The sequence below is a fragment of the Bison bison genome, unplaced genomic scaffold (assembly GCF_000754665.1).
Source record: "Bison bison bison isolate TAMUID 2011002044 unplaced genomic scaffold, Bison_UMD1.0 scf7180017864490, whole genome shotgun sequence".
Taxonomy (NCBI): domain Eukaryota; kingdom Metazoa; phylum Chordata; class Mammalia; order Artiodactyla; family Bovidae; genus Bison; species Bison bison.
The window spans coordinates 8,918,823-8,938,488 of NW_011495049.1; the positions used below are offsets into that span (position 1 = coordinate 8,918,823).

A 19,666-nucleotide genomic window follows, 5' to 3' on the forward strand; every position below is an offset into this window, starting at 1 on the left:
CTCCTCAGTTTTTCTGAAACTGAAAATTGTGTTTAGCTCCGAAGTGATGGGCACTGGCTTCCTTCTGCAGGACATCCATAGCACCAAGATTAGAGCAATAACTGACATTGGTTGCAGTCCATCCTGAGGCTTCTTGCCTGTCCTTCCGTATTACCTACCCTGTGGAGTTTAGTTGCAATGTGAGTGAGATCCAAGGACAGCCTTATAGACCCTATACCTCTAATTTCATAATCAAGTTATTGATTCATCCTTTATACGAGTCTCCCAGTCTTTTCTATGGCTCAAAGCAACTGCATAATTTGGTCCATTTTTCTATTTAACTTACACCATTCTTTGTCTCAGTTCATGCTAGTTTCTTATCAATTTCTCCACCTCAAGTCCTGAGTTCTTTCCCATCTCTCAGTCCTCAAGTATGCTGTTCCTTCTGACTCCTGGCTCATGCTCTTTTCATCTGCAAGTTTTAGCTCAGTTATCAATTTTATGGACTGGCCTTCTCTGACTACTCCATCTAAATCATCCTTTGGTGTCTTTAAGGTCCTTACTAGAGGTTGTGTATGCTTACCTAATTATTTTGGTTAGCTGGTCTTCACTAGATTCTAGGTTCTGTGATAGCAGCTTTGTCTTGTTCCACATTGGATACACTGACCCTGGCACACAGCCAGTTCTCAAAGGATTCTTCTAGAAACAGAAAAGGAGTTATGAAGGAATCTACCTTGTGTGGCAGACATGTAAGAGGGATTACTTTTCCATTATTTGGGAGTATAAAGATTATCCTGAATTCTACCCTTATTTCTAATGCAAGTCACATTAATTGCCCAGTGATTCAGGAGCCATCTCAATAGTTTTCTATGTCCAGTTTCCAAATGTTAAGAGATTCAATTACATCTCTTTCCAGGGATGCTTGTGAGGGCAATTCTTAAATATAAAAACTAGTATTGGAGTTGCCAGTTTAGTATGACTACAGTTTTAAGTTATGGGTTTAGAACTATTGTTACTATATGTTATTTTGGGTTTGATTCAGTCAAAGCTCAGAACAGTGACCCATTAGAGATCTGAATGAGGTTTAGGTCACATACTCATAAAACTAAATTTTCTAAAAACTCATCCAACTTTATTATCCTATATTTTGCATTCTACAGCTCTCTTAATTTCATACTGTAAACTTCTTAAACATATTTTGTAAGTCAAAGTATTCTCATCACTTTCCAAGATTTAACAGTTTCCTCCATTTGGGAATAACATTAGCTACAAAGTGACCAAAGAATAAACAATACTTTTATTAAATAAAATCAAAAGGAACATCGTATCCTGTTTTGCAAAGGCCCTAATGAAACGTTATAGTGTTCTGTCTTCCGAACTTTGTCTCCAATGTCAAATCTTTTGGTGTTAAACCTTAAGTTTGCAGATCTCTTTAAAACTTCACTACTGGAAATATTCCTTTTTTGATTCCTTCTTGAAATGCCTTATGCCTTAAATGTTATCTTTAAATCAGTTTAGTATTTTTGTAAAATATTTTTCCAGCGTTTAGCCTAGACATACTACTTGATCCAAAATATTGAAATGGCTGATAAATTGTACATTTTAGCAATTTGGGTACAAAACCTCAATCACGACACATTTGCTCCTAGGCTACTTCCCTTGCCAAACAAAGCTCTAACAGTAGTAGTGTCGGGCTATTTTGCAGCTTCTGTTGTGTTCTCATTCTCAACAAAGTATGTGTGAAGTGACTTACCCTTATTCCCAATATTATGTTTCTCTTTTTTTCCCTCCCAGCAATTCTGTTATGGTTGAGGATATTAATGCAAACCCTTTGAACAGAAAACAGATTTTGCTTTCCTACTATGTTAAACTCAATAGTCCCAAGCAAAGCCATTTTGAATTCTTTTGACATAAGTTGAAAATCAGAAATTTAGTGATTTTTATCAGTCTTACATCAACCAGTCTTATATCAACTGGTAGTTACAATGAAGCAGTGAGGGTGGTTTAAACTATACATTGAAGATACAACTAGGATATTGGTTTTCTACTTTGTATCTGAAGTACTTTTTTGAGTTCTAAACTCAACTAAAAATACAGTCGTTGTAATTTCATTTGGTTAAGTCAATTCTTTCCAGTAACAGGTCTAACAAAAATTTGTTTGTGTAAGTGGAGGGCTGGGAAAGACCATGCTATCCAAAGCAAGGCACATAGTACATGTATGTTTTTTTCCTATTTTTCAACAAATGGTATAAATTGGTTAAATAATCTCACTCTGATGGATACTGCTCACAGATTTTGACAGCTACTTGCCAGAATATTTGGGCATCTGAAGGCTCTTAGTTGAGGACAGGTTGAAAGTAATTTTCAACAATTAACTGTCACTTTCACTCAGAATCAGATTTCCAATCTCTGGAGGGAATTCATGACTTTGTATTTAGTCATTTAGACTCTTGAAGGCTCACTCAAAGAAAGAGCAATGTAATACTATAGACTGAACAGCTTTAAGATGCAAAACAATATAAAAACTCTCCCAAACCAAACCTGACCAGCCACAAATTAAAATGCAGGCAAAAGAGAAACATATCTATTTGCATCCTACTCAACAGGTGGCAATTTCAATACTTTTAACTTCTAAAACAACCCTCATTCATCTGACCAAAGACAAAAGTAGGAGGCTCTTGTGAGTTCATTTTGATTTTTATTACACACCACAGACATGTACACTAACCAGAGTAGGATGCTTCTTTGTACTCTCAAAATCACAGGAAATGTATTTCTACCTACCCTCTTTTTTGCAATACTGGAGTGGCATTTCAGACTACCATCTTGGAACTGGTTTAGGGCCAAGTAAAGGAAATCATGGAAGGCAATATATATAGCATAATCATGAGCTATTTTTGGAAGCTAGTAGTATCTACTACTTCTATAGCAGTAGAAGCTAGTAGCTAGTAGTTATTCTCAGGCAGACTGAAAGTAACAGGGCTGTGCAGTATTAAAAATGCTATTACTTGGGTATTAATTTTGTTGTTGTTTAGTCGCTAAGTTGTTTCCTACTCTTTTGAGACCCCATGGACTGTATACGGCTAGGCTCCTCTGTCCATGGGACTTCCCAGGTAAGGATACTGGAGTGGGTTGCCATCTCCTCCCCTAAGGGATCTTCCCAACTGAGGGACTGAACCTGCGTCTAATGCACTGCAGGCGGAGTCTTTACCACTGAGCCACCGGGGAAGCCCACTTCTTTTGTTCATCTCCTCTTATTAGTTAACAGGGAAAGTAAAAAAAGGGGGTCTGTAAGAATCTTTCATTCTTGTTTTCAACTTCCTGTGATACAGTATCTTCTCAAAGGGTTTGAAAGGAGCACATCTCCTTGTTTAGACTGAAAAGACTGGAAATCTCTTCTGTGCACCCAGCAAATGTAGAAATTACAACCACCTTCATGTTTGCACCTGTGCTTTAATAATCCTGACTACCCTTGGCATTGATAGAGTATGAGCTGCAAAGTTCCTAAGACTACCTGACCTCACTTGTAAGTTACCTTGGCTTTCTATGCTATGCATGTGTCTCTGAAGAGGATGCTATTGTATTCTTGGTCCAAAATAAGGTTGGCATGGATATATTCAATCTTTTTTACACATACACCAAGCGAGGAATTTTTTTCCCTACATTTTTTTTTTGTCAGGCAAGAGAAAACACATTCCACTTCAATTTTGAGGTAGGTAATGAGAAAAATACAGGACCCTTTAGGATCTAACCTCTCTCCACCTTTCTAGGCTTATGTCTTAATGTAGTTGACCCTTGAACAGTGAGGGGGTAAGGGGTGCTGACTCTCTATGCAGTCCAAAATCTATGCATATCCTACAGTCTGCCCTCCATAACTATGGTTCTATATCCGCAGATTCAACCAACTTGGGATTGTTTATTACTAAAGCATTTACTACCGAAAAAAATCCAACATGTAAGTGGAGCTACACAATTCAAACTTGTGTTGTTCACGGCTCAACTCCACTTCCTAAGTGGCTTTCACAACAATCAACGTTCTGATGGTCCATAATATATATCCCTGGTGCATTTGCGTATTGCCCTTAAATTCAGTTTAAGCATTGCTTCTCTGGAAGGAAGTTCATATCTCTGATTGAACTATCACCTTTTTATTTTCTTCTAGAATCCTGGTATTATCTTGGTAATAAATGCTATCATATTGTACTTCATATAAATAACCTTATTTCTCTCTCACCCGCTACATTATGAACCACTAGAGTGAAGAAACTGTACTTGTCTTTCTATCTTCACTGATAATAGACCGAAGGCATTCTACTAATGCCTCTTAGAAATGTTGAAATATAAATATTCTATTTACAAGTGCTAGGTTTTTTCACAAAACTAGCCTGAGATCTGTTCATTTTTGACTTTGTGAACTTAGAGAAGTTATTTCATTCAAACCTCTATTTTGTCCTAGGTTAGGACTAGATCGATCTGCATTTTACTAAGATGATGGTGTCTATTACAAGTTACATACTACTACTTTTCCCAGCATAAAAGGGCTATTTTTGAACTTGATGATGCAAAGAACATTTAGGATAGTAGTGCCTGGCATAGCAGCATAAGCATTAACAGGATACTGGACTTGTATCTAAACTTTTTTAAGCCACAGATGGAATTCAACAGACTATGTGTTCTTTTGACCATCTTTTTATGACTGCCTGGAAAGAAGATACGCTCCTGCCATTGGTACAGCTGAAGCCAATCAGGAACTAAACATCAACACAAAAATTCCAAGCAAGCTGGAATCAAGATTCTGGAGCCAGGAAGGAGATTAGGGAGAGTATTCAAATCTAGTAAACTGTGGACTTTAGTGCCCATCATCCCATCCGGTCTTGCACCAAGACTATGTGATACAGGCAGAATCTCTGATGTTTAAATTGATCCTTAATCCTCTTCTGCAACCTGTTAAGACCACAAAAGGAGTATCTGAATATTCTGTGGACTACTTAACTATCTTCTCTGCCCTTTAGGTTAGACAACAGGCTTCAGTGGTAACTCTTTGAAAAAAAAAGAATATGCTGACTGCCTTTTTTCCCCACAGAATCCTGTGATTTTTTTTCCCACCTCCCAAAGATCTTAAGTTTCAAAAAGTCAGAATGGAGTCAGAAATAAGCTGTTTCCCACTTTGTTCAGCACCTATACACAGTAAAAAAAAAAAAAAAGCTTATATGTTGCCATAAATTTTCCAAAGAAATTATTTCTACCTCTACTTCCACCTACCTCCTCTGAAATTCCAACTTAAAGAGATAGCCTAGAACTGATTATCTAGAATATTCTTGCCCTCTTCATATTAGCTTTGTGTTAGTAAACAACTAAAAAAGTTAGTTGACATAGCTTTAGGAAAACCTAGCTGGCAGCAGAGTTGGACAACAGATGGCCACTCAGAAACTAGACCCAGGAAGGTTACTTACTCTCTTTATGCTGATAAGAGTTCTATTTTGGGGAATACCCTGAAAATCCTTGACCTAATGCAAAAGCCCAAGAGACAGTGCAGGTAGGAATAATTGTCATAACCTGATTACCTGTCTAGGGCAAAATATACCATTTAAATCAGCTATAGATAAGCCAGAAATGTACAATAAAAAAGATACTGACAGCCTACAGAAGCTTTCATCTTTTGCAAAAAACAAACAAACAAAAAAACCCCAGCAACATGTAACAAGATTTTCTTAGATGTTTCCTAGAATTCTTACTAAGCACCTTAAAGTAGTCATAAAAATAAGTGACTTTTAGTTCCGTACTTTGTTTCTGCAGAAAGAGCTACTAGCAGGCTCATTTTATAATAACTCCAAACAGTTTTTTCTTAAAACAAAACAAAACAAAAAAGGTTTAGTCTTATCTTTATGGCAATTAATAGCTGACAACAGTATCTAATTAAAACTGTAACAGGCAATTTTTAGCTAAGAAGCTCTCCTTCGTTTTGAAATTTTAACTGAATTTTGGTTGAACCTTAAATGTTAACCATAAATGTGTAATAACTGCTCTACTACAAAATCTGTAAGTCACATTTCCAAAATTCCTGTTGCCTGGATGAAAATTACTGAAGGTTTTCCTTTATCAACAAAACTCAAAGACATTTATGTCATGGCATATGGTAAGTAGATTTGAAAGCTGTTTATCATCACTTACTAAGTTACACAAGATTCCAGTTCAAGTTGATATAGAAAACATAAACTAGATTGAGAGCAATGTATTAAATAAACAAAAACACAGTTTGTATTTTGGGGTAATTAAAAATGTACAGACCTCACACTAAAAAGAATGAAAAACACATCCAAGATTATCATTCTGTAATTGTTCTGTTTAGCTCTTTTTACTCTAAGCATGTAGTCTTATTTGGAGAATGACAGCTGGTCAAATTTTTGCTTAAGACATTTATCCATACTTAACCAGAGGTTTCAGAGATAATAACACCAGTCAGGTATTCTGAATTATTTTATGTTAAATAGGAGCATTTTCTCAATAGTCTTAACATTTTCTCTGAAGTCACATCTATCTTCCTCCTTAAGAACTACATAGGCTTGTTTTAAATAGTTTAAACACCTGTAATAAACTACAGATTGCTAAGAGTAGAGGTACTCTGGTTAATGCTCAAAATGGTATGGCCAGAGGAAAAGCCAGCATTATTAAATATGAATGCAATCCTTATACCAACACAAATTGAACCTTTTTTTTTCCAATAAAAAAGCTAGTCTGAAAAAAAGGTCTCATTCTATAAAGATTTATCATTACCAAATCACAGTGAAAGGAACTTGAATAATTTACCAATTTTGTTTTCTACTATGTGCCTTAAAGATACCTCACTAAAGACTGGTATCTAGCACAAAAGAATGACATATGCAGAATGTAATATTGTAGCGACAGTACTGAGGTTGATTGTTACAGACACATTTCAACTCTGCGTATTAAATGTTACATCCTAATTATTTATATAGAACATTGGTCCAATAACAAAAATGGAGAACAGCAGCTGAAAGTGTAGCTCATTCAATGTTGAGAGATAAAAGGGTTAACCATTCTTTCCACTATTTTCGGCAGATCAGTCCTTTTTTGTCATATTTAAATCTGATAGCGACTGGAATTCTGGCGTTGTTCCAAGCTACTGTATGAAAAGGATGCTGAAGGCCATCACGATACAGCACACTGCAACATACGGACTCTTCCGTTCACCTGGTGGAAAAGAGGCAGTTAAATACATTCATGTTAACTGAGTGGTGAACATAAGGTTATTACTACAGGGAGAGGCACGTACAAACCAAGATAAGATTTTTGCCTATGAAGTCCATACACTTAGGGGCAGGGGCAAAATGAACTACATGCAACATAAAAGTAAGTACACACCAGAATGAACTAAACGATACCGATCTAAGACCACCTCTTTGTCATGTCTTTAGAAAACACTGGATTCGCCATTTTAGTGTCACTGCATAAACCTACATATTGAAAAATGTAACAAAGAATGTAGGATAAAGACCCAAGAGGAATTATCTCAAAAAACTTGTAAGGGGAAAAAAATAGAATTCCTGAATGAAAATAAACAAGTATTCAACAAAACTGCATTTTAAAAATCAACATCACATAGAATCAAAAAAAAAACCAAAAAACAAACATGTTAGAGAAACCTAAACTATTTCTGAGATGGATTTCGTATCAAATCTTTTATAGTATAATTACTCTGGGTTAGAGACATAGAACAATCACTTCTGAATTAGTCAGTTTTCACATGTGTTTAAGGAGTGTCTGTTTATAGCTGGAGATTTTCCTTTGCATAAGTAGATCTGGAGTTGGCTTGTGCGATTGTCTTGCAAACAGAGATCCTGTGATTGTGAGCTCACTCAAACTTATCTTGTTCATTCCTGTTTCTTCAATAATTGCAAGACTGTACATACAAGGCACCGGGCATTTTTGTGCTGCTTTGAGGGCACACACGAAAGGAAGAAGGAAGGAAGGGGAAAGAGTGAGGACGTGCTACTTCTAGGAAAAAGCCTGAGTCTGTACCTGGTTCCTTTATAGAAGGGCTTCTCTGGTGGCTCAGAGGTTAAAGCGTCTGCCTGCAATGCAGGAGACCAGGGTTCGATCCCTGAATTGGGAAGATCCCATGGAGAAGGCAATGGCACCCCACTTCAGTACTCTTGCCTGGAAAATCCCATGGACGGAGGAGCCTACCAGGGGTCGCAAAAAGTCAGACAGGACTGAGCGACTTCACTTTCACTTTCCTTTATAGAGATGGTTTATACTCCCCTCACCTGTGTTTTTCTATGGTGTTTAAAATAATTTCTTTTCTAGTAACTAAGTTCCTTAATTCACTTACCAAGGTTAGTTAATTATTTCTGGAAAATGTCAATCTTGATCACTCTTAGCAATTAAAACCTTGAAGGTCATTATTTTCAGAGCTCCCTCACTGACATCATAGGGATACAACTGGTAAGTTTTTATCTTTATATCTATTCAATGGCAATATTCATATGACACATTTTACACACATACAAACAAAATAAACATTTGGTGTTTTTCAGAGTGTTCTATCCACAGACATTTAATGAACTGTGTTCCAACTAAATGAAAATTCAGAAAGTGAGAAAATACAGTTTTCACAATATGATCTCAACTGGAAAAAAACAAAAAAAAACTAGAAAATAGTGGTGTTCCTTGTTTTTTAGCAATGCTGATTCTTTCAGAGTAAAAAACTCAAGTTATCCAACAAAACAAGAACAAAAACCAATCAGACCAAAATTTCAGGTAGATCTCATAAGGAAGCCTGTCCCTATTTCCATAGGGCTGCTGCTGCTGCTGCTAAGTCACTTTAGTCGTGTCCGACTCTGAGCGACCCTAGAGATGGCAGCCCACCAGGCTCCCCTGTCCCTGGGATTCTCCAGGCAAGAACACTGGAGTGGGTTGCCATTTCCTTCTCCAATGCATGAAAGTGAAAAGTGAAAGTCTAGATACCCTTATTGTCAAATACAGCCTTCTTAAATACTAAAAGAAGAAATTAATACTGTCCTAAATTTGCCATCTGCTAAAAATTAATTTTTGAGGAAGTTCTTCTCTTCCTCATCCTCCAACTTAGAATACTATGATTTACATATGGGTTTCATTTTCCTGTTTTTAATTTTCTTAAAAGAGACTGCCATGTGGTAGAGCTAAACATCTTTAGTTGAACTAGGGTGAGAATGTTACTTCTTGTCTGGTCTGAGGTCTCTCTAAGTGAATGTGAAACAGTTGCTGTACTGTGATGTGTAACATGATAAGATGCTCTGGCTGGGCCTTTTCCCATTAAAATTGCATCCTTTCTTTGGGGATATATTCTGTGTCAAGATAAGAGGAACATGTGGTTGAGAAAGCTGCATATCAATACCAACATTTTCTAAAACCCTTTGCCAAAATGAAAAGCTAATGGTTTTCACATAATTGGCAATATGTGAATAACTGAACTATTTAACCTATGATATTCATGCAGTCAAGAGAGGAAAATGGAAATAGATGGGCAAGCAAAAAAAGAAAAGGTATAGTTTATAATTAGACATAAAAATAGATAATACTAACAGGATATTATTAAGAAAGCTATAAACTAGATGTCTGAAACCTTTACCTACACTTCCAAGCAACAACTGTGAACAAAGTCACCTGGATTAGTTACTAATGGAGTTGTACAATGTTTTCTAATATATTACATAAAAAAATGGATTTAAAATGCCTTAACATTTTCACCATAAGCCAATAATTTTAATGTTCGTATGACTCTAATCCTGAATATTTATTGGAAGGACTGATGCTGAAACTCCCATACTTTGGCCACCTGATGCGAACAACTGATTCATTGGGAAAGACCCTGATGCTGAGAAAGATTCAAGGCAGGAGGAGAAGGATTAGATGGTAGGATGGCATCACCAACTCAATGGACATGAGTTTGAGTAAGCTCTGGGAGTTGGTGATGGACAGGGAGGCCTGGCGTGCTGCAGCAGTCCGTGGGGTTGGAGAGTCTGACATGACTGAGTGACTGAACTGAACTGATGACTCTAATCCAGTGATATTCCCTATCCCCTCAAACTGTCCATAATGTTTTTTGTTTTTTTTTTTAACTGAATAGCTGATTTACAATGTTTTAGATATACAGCAAAGTGTTCAGTTATACATCCACATACATGTAAATATATACATACAGATATATTTATATATTTTTTCAGATTTATTTCCATTAAAGATATTACAATATAGTGAATATAGTTCCTTGTGCTATACTGTGCTGTGCTGTGCTTAGTCGCTCAGTCGTGTCCGACTCTTTGCAACCCCATGAAATGTAGCCTGCCAGGCTCCTCTGTCCATGGGGATTCTCCTGTCAACAATACTGGAGTGGGTTGCCATGCCCTCCTCCAGGGGAACTTTCCAACCCAGGGATCGACCCAGGTCTCCTGCATTGCAAGCAGATTCTTTACCTTCTGAGCCACCATAGTAGATACTTGTTATTTATCTATTTTGTATGTAATAGTATTTGTTAATGCCAATTTCCTAATTTATCTCCCCACCTTTGTTTTCAATGTCTGCAAGTCTATTTCTCTTTTGTAAATAAATTCAAGATTCTACTTGTAAGTGGTACAATATATTTGTCTTCTCTGTCTGACTTACTTCACTTAGTATGATAATCTCTAGGTCCAACCAGGTTGCTGCAAATGGCATTATTTCATTCTTTTTTTATGGCTGAGTGATATTCTACAGCTGCAATGAACATTGGGGTGCATATATCTTTTCCTTTTCAAATGATGGTTTTCTCTGGATATATGCCAAGGAATGTGACTGCTGACTCATATGGTAACTCATTTTTTGTCTAAATAACTCAATTTTGTCTAAGGTATCTCCATACTGTTCTCCACAGTGGCGGTGCCAATTTACAACAACAGTGCAGGATGGTTCCTTTTTCTCCACGCCCTCTCCACCATCTATTATTCAATGGCCATTGATGATGGCCATTCTGACCAGGAGTGAGGTGATACCTCATTGTAGTTCCGATTTGCATTTCTCTAATAATTAGTGATATTAAGCATCATTTCATGTGCCTATTCATGTATGTCTTCTATGAAGAAATGTCTATTTAGATCTGCCCAATTTTTGACTGGGTTATCTGTTTAATATTTAACTATACAAGCTGTTTGTGTATTTTGAAAATTAATTTCCTTGTTGGTCACATCATTTGCAAGTATTTTCTCCCATTCCATAGACTGTCTTTTCATTTTGTTTATGGTGTCCTTTGCTGTGCAAACGCATGTAAGTGTGATTAGGTCCTATTTGTTTATTTTTGCTTTTGTTTCCTTTACTCTAGGAGTTGTATCCAAAATAATACGGTGCAATTTATGTCAGAGAGTCTTCTGCCTATATTTTCCTCTAGAAGTTTCACAGTATCCAGTCTTAAGATACTTAAGACCTAAATATGTGTTTATTTTTGTACGCTGTTAGAGAATGTTCTAATTCCATTGTTTTACCTGTGGCTGTAAAGTTTTTCCAGCACCACTTATTGAAGAGACTTTTTCTCCACTGTATATTCTTGCCTCCACTGTTGTGGATTAATTGATCATAAATGCATGAGGTTTATTCTTGTCCTTTCTCTTAAAGGACACCCACAAAATTTCACATGTTTTAGCACCCAGGGCCAAAGCAGTGACTTGATAGGAGCCTCAGTCAAACCTACCTTCTGGCCTTGGAGAATCTCCTGGAGAAGCAAAAGGTGACTGCATCTTACCTTCGGGACACAGACACTGATGGGAGCCATTCTGAGTTACTTCTGTCATATGGACACTGGCAGGCACCACTGTAGAATCTTCCCTCTAGCTTATGAGTGGTAGGACCCAAATGTGTCCTTGCCCAACAGCTTACAGGTGAGTGCTGAGACACCTCAAGCCAAGCAACCCATCTGGTAAGAACAGAGCCACATCCATCAGCAGACATGCTGCCTTAAGAGCCCACAGCTGCCTCTGAACATGGCCCTATCCACCAGAGGGTTCAGTGCCCCATTCCACTTACCAGTGGGCAAGCACCAGCCCCAGAAACCCATGGAGCCCAGTCCTGTCCTCAGAGAAGCCTGCTCTAGCCTCTGGATCAGCCTCACTCTGACAGGGGGCAGACACTAAATGCTAGAAACTTAGTGACAATCCTGCAACCTACAGACTCAGACTGCCCCCTAAACCCCCATCGCAGCAGGCCAGGCCCTGCCCTGGGTCCAGTTGGGACATGGTCTGGCCCACTGGCAGGCCAAGTTTCAGAACACCCTAGACACTGTACCAAACTGTGTCAGGAACTCCTCCCCATCCCCACCAGTGGTGCTGGGAAAACTAGACAGCTACATGTAAAAAAATGAAATCAGAACAGCTAGTTCCTCACACTATATATAAAAATAATCTCAAAGTAGATTAAGGACCTAAATGTAGGACTGGAAAACATAAACTCCTAGAAGAAAATAGAGTGGAATACTCTTTGACATAAATCATATTTTGGGGGACATATCTAAAGGAAACAAAAGCAAAAATAAACTAACTGGATCTAATTAATGTTAAAAGCTTTTCCACAGCAGAAGAAACTATCAACAAAATGAAAAGACAACCTATTGAATGAGACAGAATATTTGCTAATGCCATGACTGATAAGGGATTAATATCCAAAATCTATAAACAGTTCATACAACTCAACATCAAAAAAAACAACCCAATTAAACCTGGGCAGAGGCCTGAGAGAAAGTTTTTCAAAGAAGACATACAGATGACCAACAGGCAGATGAAAAGATGATCAACATTATTAATCATCACAGAAATGCAAATTAAAACCAAAATGAGATGTCATCTCACACCTGTTAGAATGGCTATCATCAGAAGGGACACAAGAAATGTTGCTGAGGTTATTGGTGGAAATGTAAATTAATGCATCCTCTATAGAAAACAGGATAGAGGTTTCTCAGTAAAAACAGAACTACAATATGACCCAGCAATTCAAACATACAATATGACCCAGCAATAAGACCACAGAACTGGTCTGTGGCCCAGAGGTTGAGGAGCCCTGTTACATACTATTTTGCATCAATTACACTTCAATAAAAAAAAATTATTGGTGAATAAAGTATATTTTAATTCATTTACTTACCAATTATTTGAGAATCTAGTATGTGCTGGGCATTGTGTTAAATACTATACATAATGTTATGGGACAATGAATATTAATATATATTGTTATCTAACCATTTACACACTTAAGATGCTACTAACTTTATTATGAAAAGTTAGAAGATATCCACGTTTACACAAAGTTCAAGAATGATCACATACATGGATTCAAGAGATGAAATAGTTCATGTTTTCTAAAAGCAACTAGTAAGAGTCTATGACTTACCAGAGGACAATTAGATAGTTGCTCAGCAAGCCTTTCATGAAATGCAAAAATCATCCTCCGTTGTGGAAATGGTACATGTTATATGAAGCAGCATGCTCTACACAATGTGCGCATATACATACTTGCCTGTAATCTCAAAACCAGGAATGCAGACTGTTTACTGTCTAAATTACAGAGACCTTTGACCTGCTTTCCATCTCCCTATTAGTATGTGTGAAACCGTTTTAAATAGAGTCAAGAAAAGAGTTATGTGGAACTCTATAAAGTACTGCAAAAAGGTACACAACTGGGAAGTCTGCACTTTAAAAACTGACATTTGGTTTGTTTGAATATAACTGGCCAACAGTTTACAGCATAAGAAAGTACAGAGGTAATAGACAGAGACTCACCAATTCTGGCACACTTCCAAAATATACCCAACAACCTGCAGAAAATAAAAAAGTAGCTACCGATTACTGGGAAAGACAGATTATTCAGTATCATATAGGTAATTTATTACATACTAGCATTTTAACTGCTGATGTATTGCTTTAAACTGAAATTCATTTGATACTGAGCCACTACTTATTTAGAAAAGTAGGACACAATAGCTCATCAACCATCAATGTACAGAAACTATTAGAAATTGGAACATATGTGGTGTCACAGGTTGGGCCCAAAGTAAATTAATGTAAGAATGGCAAAAATTTGCACAAGAGCTTACTATTAAAAGATTAATTCAATCAACTTCAAGTGCTTTACCTTCAAAAGCAAAAAACACATAACGCTGATTTAAATAAACATTAATTTTGAAAAAACAGTAAATGGACACAGTTGGTTTTGGATAAATTTTGACATTAACTGAAAAAACTTTCCTGAATGTAGTTCTATATTTAAATGATCTATAATCATGAACTCCAATGACAGTATTTATATGACCATAACATTAAATGAGGAGGAATACAAAAATATGAGCCTATATTTCCATGTAATATATTCAATATAACATATCTCAACATAAGAAAACATTGGTTAGGGATATTGTATATGAAACTATAATTTCATATAAAATTAAAAATACATATTTAAAATACATATATTCTGGAAATACTAAAAATTAGACTAATATTTCTATTTCAGTTCCATGAATAAATATATTATAAATACATATTATATGGATATATCACTTATTTTGCAAGTATTAAAAAACACCAGCTTAAAAACAATGACATTCAATGAATAGATTATAGACAATTATTTTGATGTGACAAAAGAACAGAAATATATATAGTATTACACATGGTTACAAATCAAGATAAATTAACATTAATATTACTGCAGTGAATTAGAATTGTTATAGGAAGAAAATCATGTTTATATTTGAGAGAAATTATATTTTCTTTGCCCAAAGAGATGGCTGGCAATAAATCATTATATTGGAATGGTTAAGACTGAAAAAAAAAATGCTGACTCAATGAAGTTCCATACATGTTCCTCCTCTGAAGTATACAGTAATTTCTTGACATCATAGCAAAAAGTCCCTTAGTTCAGATTAAATGAAATGGGCAAAAATATAAGTATTGTGAACGATAGGAATTCTGACAGGTGAAACTTCACTATAGGAATAAAAAGGACAAATGTATACTCTTGAAAGCAAAGGATCAGGGCTAAACTGTGCCTAAGTTCAATTCTACTTAATTGGCTGCATAACTATGAGCAGGTTATTTTATCTCATTTTAACAGGGTTGCTATAAGGGTTACATGAGTTATTACACAGAAAGTCTTTAGAACAGTGACTAACATGTGCTGTGTTCAATATTACATAGGCTAAAGGTATGGACAATAACTCCAGGTATCACTAACATTGGCTTACACTTCATCAAAAAATGGAAGACAACTGGTTAGTGATCTGCAATGCCCTGCAAACTTGATTCTAAAAATCTATTGATTATAAAATGAATTATTGACTCAAAGCTGCTCGGGTTGAGGTATTCAGAAGTAGGACACTTGAAGTTCCTCTATGGGAAGCTAAGGGCCCTTCAGAACAGTCTGAAACCATATCATCATAGTCAAGGTCTTTTCAGGTCTTATAGTCTAGAAATTAGCATCAAAGCATCAGTAGGAAATTGTTATAACAGAGCATATTAAAAGCTACTTAAATGAAAAAAATTCCTAATTTGGCAACATAAGAGATTATTTGGTACTGCTTTGGCCTTTTTCACATATTTCCCTACCTAGACATTTACACGATATCCCAAATGCTAAAAGGAACTTAAGCTGGTAAACACCAATACAAATATGCTGCTTAGTTTTTAAAGACATAAGCCAGTAAGCATATATGCTGATAAAATTATAAAGTCTATGAAAATAGGAAAGTAGACAAAATAGCAACTCTTCTCTGCTGCTTTTAAGTTCTATACTATTTGAAGCAGCAAAAAATGAAGTCGCTATTTTCAACAGTGAAGTTATTAAGAACTCATTTTATCTAATTGGTCCATTTTATCTAATTAGTTCACTTAAGCATGGAATACTCAGTATAATCAAAGGAAAGTCTACTATGACTTTCATAAATATACATTTTTAACAGAAAAGAACAAGGACCAGTAAAAATGTCTTCCACAGAAATTATTTCATTTGTACAAGTCAAAATGAAAGGAGCTTAACATTTGTATAGAGACAATGTTTTTAGGGCTTCCACTGTGGCTCAGTGGTAAAGAATCTACCTGCCAATGCAGGAGACATAGGTTTGACCCCTGTTCTGGGAAGATCCCACATGCCGAGGAGCAACTAAGCCCATGAGCCACAGGAACTGAGCCCACGAGCTGCAACTACTGAAGCTTGCCTGGCCCAGAGCCCATGCTCCTCAACAAGAGAAGCCCCTGAAATGAGACGCCTGCACACCACAGCTAGAGAGTAGCTCCCACTTGCTGCAAATAGAGAAAACCCCATGTAGCAAGCAATGAAGACCCAGCACAGTCAGAAGCAAACAAAAAGTTTTTCAAAAAACCTTTCAAACAGCTAACTGTATCATATATACTCTGAAATGTAAAAATAGGCATGCTATTTCTTTGCTTTTATGTAGGAGAAATATACTACTACTCAACCTCTACTGTAAGGTTGGCAGCCCTGAGAACTCCTTTTTTAATGTAGCATGTTGTGGATGTATTCCTGCTTCCAAAGGAATGAGAAGCAGACATTTCCACCACATGCAGCCTACTTTGTCACAGCACCAGAAATGTACAAATACTCTGTTCTACCACTAAGTGATTATTCATGAATGAAATACATTCTTTATTAAACATTATGTATTAGAAATCTAAACTAACAATCCATGAGATTGTTTACTGCATTCTACCATATGCTTTGTTGCTGTTGTGTAGTTGCTAAGTTGGGTCTGACTCTTCGCGACCCCATGGACTGTAGCCCGCCAGGCTCCTCTGTTCATGGAATTTCCCAGGCAGAATATTGGAGTGGGTTGCCATTTTCTTTTCCAGGGGATCTTCCCAACCCAGCAATTGAATCTGTGCCTTCTGCACAGGTGGATTCTTCACTGCTGAGCCACCAGAGAAACCCACAGGGGATTGCAGAGAAAGGGAAGGAGGAAATCAAATTGTTTAGCTGAGTAGAAAGGCTTCTTGTACAACTAAGCAACAAATAAAATTATGTAATTTCAACAAAGGGACTGAAGACTTAGTGCAATAAGAGTTCAGAGAAAAGGTCAAATGATAAGAACATAATCTCTACAAAGGAAGTGAGAAAAACCCATGGACAAATAACATGTTTTCCCCTTCAGTAGGTTAAATAAAATGCCTTAGGATGATAGAGACAGATCATCAGTTTATTGGATAAGATTATAGATCTTCATTATTCAAAACTGGGTAGGGGTTCTCTATGCCTTTATAGATGTTCAAACAAACCTACACAATAAAAAGAAACAGTAACAAAAGCCAAATGATTTAGATAATGGAATGTTTGAATAAATGTTAATTATGACCCCAAAGATATAATGCAGTTGAAGGGAAGATAATTATTTCCTCTCATAGTTGAATATCTACTACTTTGCTTCTTGTAGGAGATTTTTTTAGTGGAAGAACAGAGCCCGACTTTGCAGTATTCTAATTAGAACTTTTCCTTTCCATCAAAAACAAAAAAGGTGGAGATAATTAATTATTCCTATGTGAAGTGTTCTATTTCATCCTATTATTTCTTAAGATGATTAAGGATCTTACTATGAAAGGCTTAAGACAATTATTCACAGAATTAATCTGTAAGGCAAAGAAAGTTTAGACAGTTTTCACCATATGGTCTCTATTTTTTTTTTTTTTTAATAAAATTGTCCTTCTGGTTGAACTCAACATGTATTTCTGTATGAGAAACATGGCACTTAAAAATTTTAAGTCTATGTAGTATCGCATTAAGCTCAATTTTGGCAGGAGTGTTAACATACAATTAAAAGGGATATGACATGCCCAAAACTTAACTTTTATTATTGCTTTAAGAAAGCTAAATTTTTCCAAAGATGTTTGCTTTATGATACAGCTGGGGAGCCTATATGATTAGAGCAGTCCTGGAGTGGAGATGGGATGTCTATACTAGTACTGTAGTGGACACAGTGCTTATAAACTGTTTCATGCTTTCAAGATAAGATAATGGATTTTACTATAAAAACGAAGGCCAAACCCTGTCTCTGAAACTACTAAACTGTAGCTATAATTTCAGAAAGAAAAACTATCTCATCTTTTAAAATACTTTTTTTTTTTCAGTCCAGCACACTTCAGGTAACTTCTGATATTTATCTTTTTGGTAAGAATCTATGAATATAAAGATTTGGATTTTTTAAAAACAAGGAAAAACAATGTAAAAAGTTATTTTTACATAATTTAGTTTTTACATAAAATTTTACATAAAACATAATTTAGTTATACACACTAAATTACATATAGAAATTAAATTACTTAATGACTTTTAATAGTTGGCATTTAATATCTCTAAGAACTAACTTGGGTGATTAAACATTATTAGTAACATACCCAGTTTTATTTCTGTCCAGGAGGCTGGGTGCCAAGGATCGGATATAAGCACAGGTACATATAAGCAGCAAGATTACAGTCAACAGACTCTGAAAATTGAAAATGGCAGACTAAAAAGAGAAAAAGAAAAATTAATGTCACAAGATAAACTGCAAAGGTAAAAAAAAAGTCAGACAATTCCATATTAAGAATCACATTTTTTTCTTCAAAAAGGCAAACAGAATGACATGTCTGAGAACGCTTTTTAAAAGCAGAAAGAAAGTGAGGTTGCTCAGTTGTGTCCGACTCTTTCCGACCCCTTGGACTGTAGCCTACCAGGCTCCTCTGTCCGTGGAATTTTCCAGGCAAGAGTACTGGAGTGGGTTGCCATTTCCTTCTCCAGGGGATCTTCCCAACCCAGGGATCGAACCCGGGTCTCCTGCATTGCAGGCAGACGCTTTACCATCTGAGCCACCATAGAAGCCTTAAAAGCAAAATCACAAAGTATTTTGAGACCATACCTTCTTCTCCATTCTTTGGGCTAAGGAATTCAGAAGATGCAACAAAAATTCTAAATTCAAGAACTTAAAAATACCACCAAAAATGTTACAAATCCAGAACAGCTCACCAAAGCCAAACCAATAATTTATACAGATGTCCTAGGATCCCAGACTACTAGGCAGAACATACGGTCTCCAAGCTCTGCAAGTAAGCTGGCTATGCAACCTCAGTTGAATACTGCCCTCTCTAAATCTGTTTCACATCAGTAAAACTAGGTGGAGAATGGGGAGACAGACTCAATGCTGGCTCAAGATTTTTCAATTCTGAAATTCTTTTAGAATAAGAATGCTTTAAGTAGTCACGTTCCATGCATTAACTAATAGTTGTCAATTAGGTTTTGGTGGAAAAAGGACTTGCTCATTCACTGATGATACTTTAAGATAAAAAATTTAACACAAGAATCTGTTCTTAAATAAAACTGTTACACATTTATCATAATACTCATCCCTAAAGAGGGGACAAACTGAATCTCTAGCACCTAACTATCCGACAGCCACACAGTGGGAGCCCAATAAGAGATGACGGAGTAAATACTACAATTTTTTAAAAACACAGGAATGAAAAAAAAAAAACAACACAGGGATGCTACTGTACATACAATAAAGAACAACTTTTCTATTATATACAGGTAGCTAAAATATATCAATCTCACACAGTAGCCAACAATATATTTACTTAGTAGACTCAGAAGTACTTCCTGAGGGGGATCAAGATGGTGGAGTAGGATG

At 36.2% G+C, this 19,666-nt stretch overlaps 1 protein-coding gene across 1 annotated transcript in view; it reads right to left on the reverse strand.

The window, feature by feature from the left end:
* Nucleotides 1–2,660: 2,660 nt before the first annotated feature.
* The window catches only part of TMEM167A (transmembrane protein 167A), a 48,252-nt gene continuing 31,246 nt past the window's right edge, over nt 2,661–19,666 (reverse strand). Inside the window, exons 2-4 of the mRNA XM_010863377.1 lie at nt 18,399–18,508; nt 13,779–13,813; nt 2,661–7,191 (exon numbers count right to left, since the gene is read on the reverse strand). Of these exons, the coding sequence (XP_010861679.1) occupies nt 7,121–7,191; nt 13,779–13,813; nt 18,399–18,508 (216 nt within the window). The 3' untranslated portion in view covers nt 2,661–7,120. The remainder of the gene's footprint in view (nt 7,192–13,778; nt 13,814–18,398; nt 18,509–19,666) is intronic.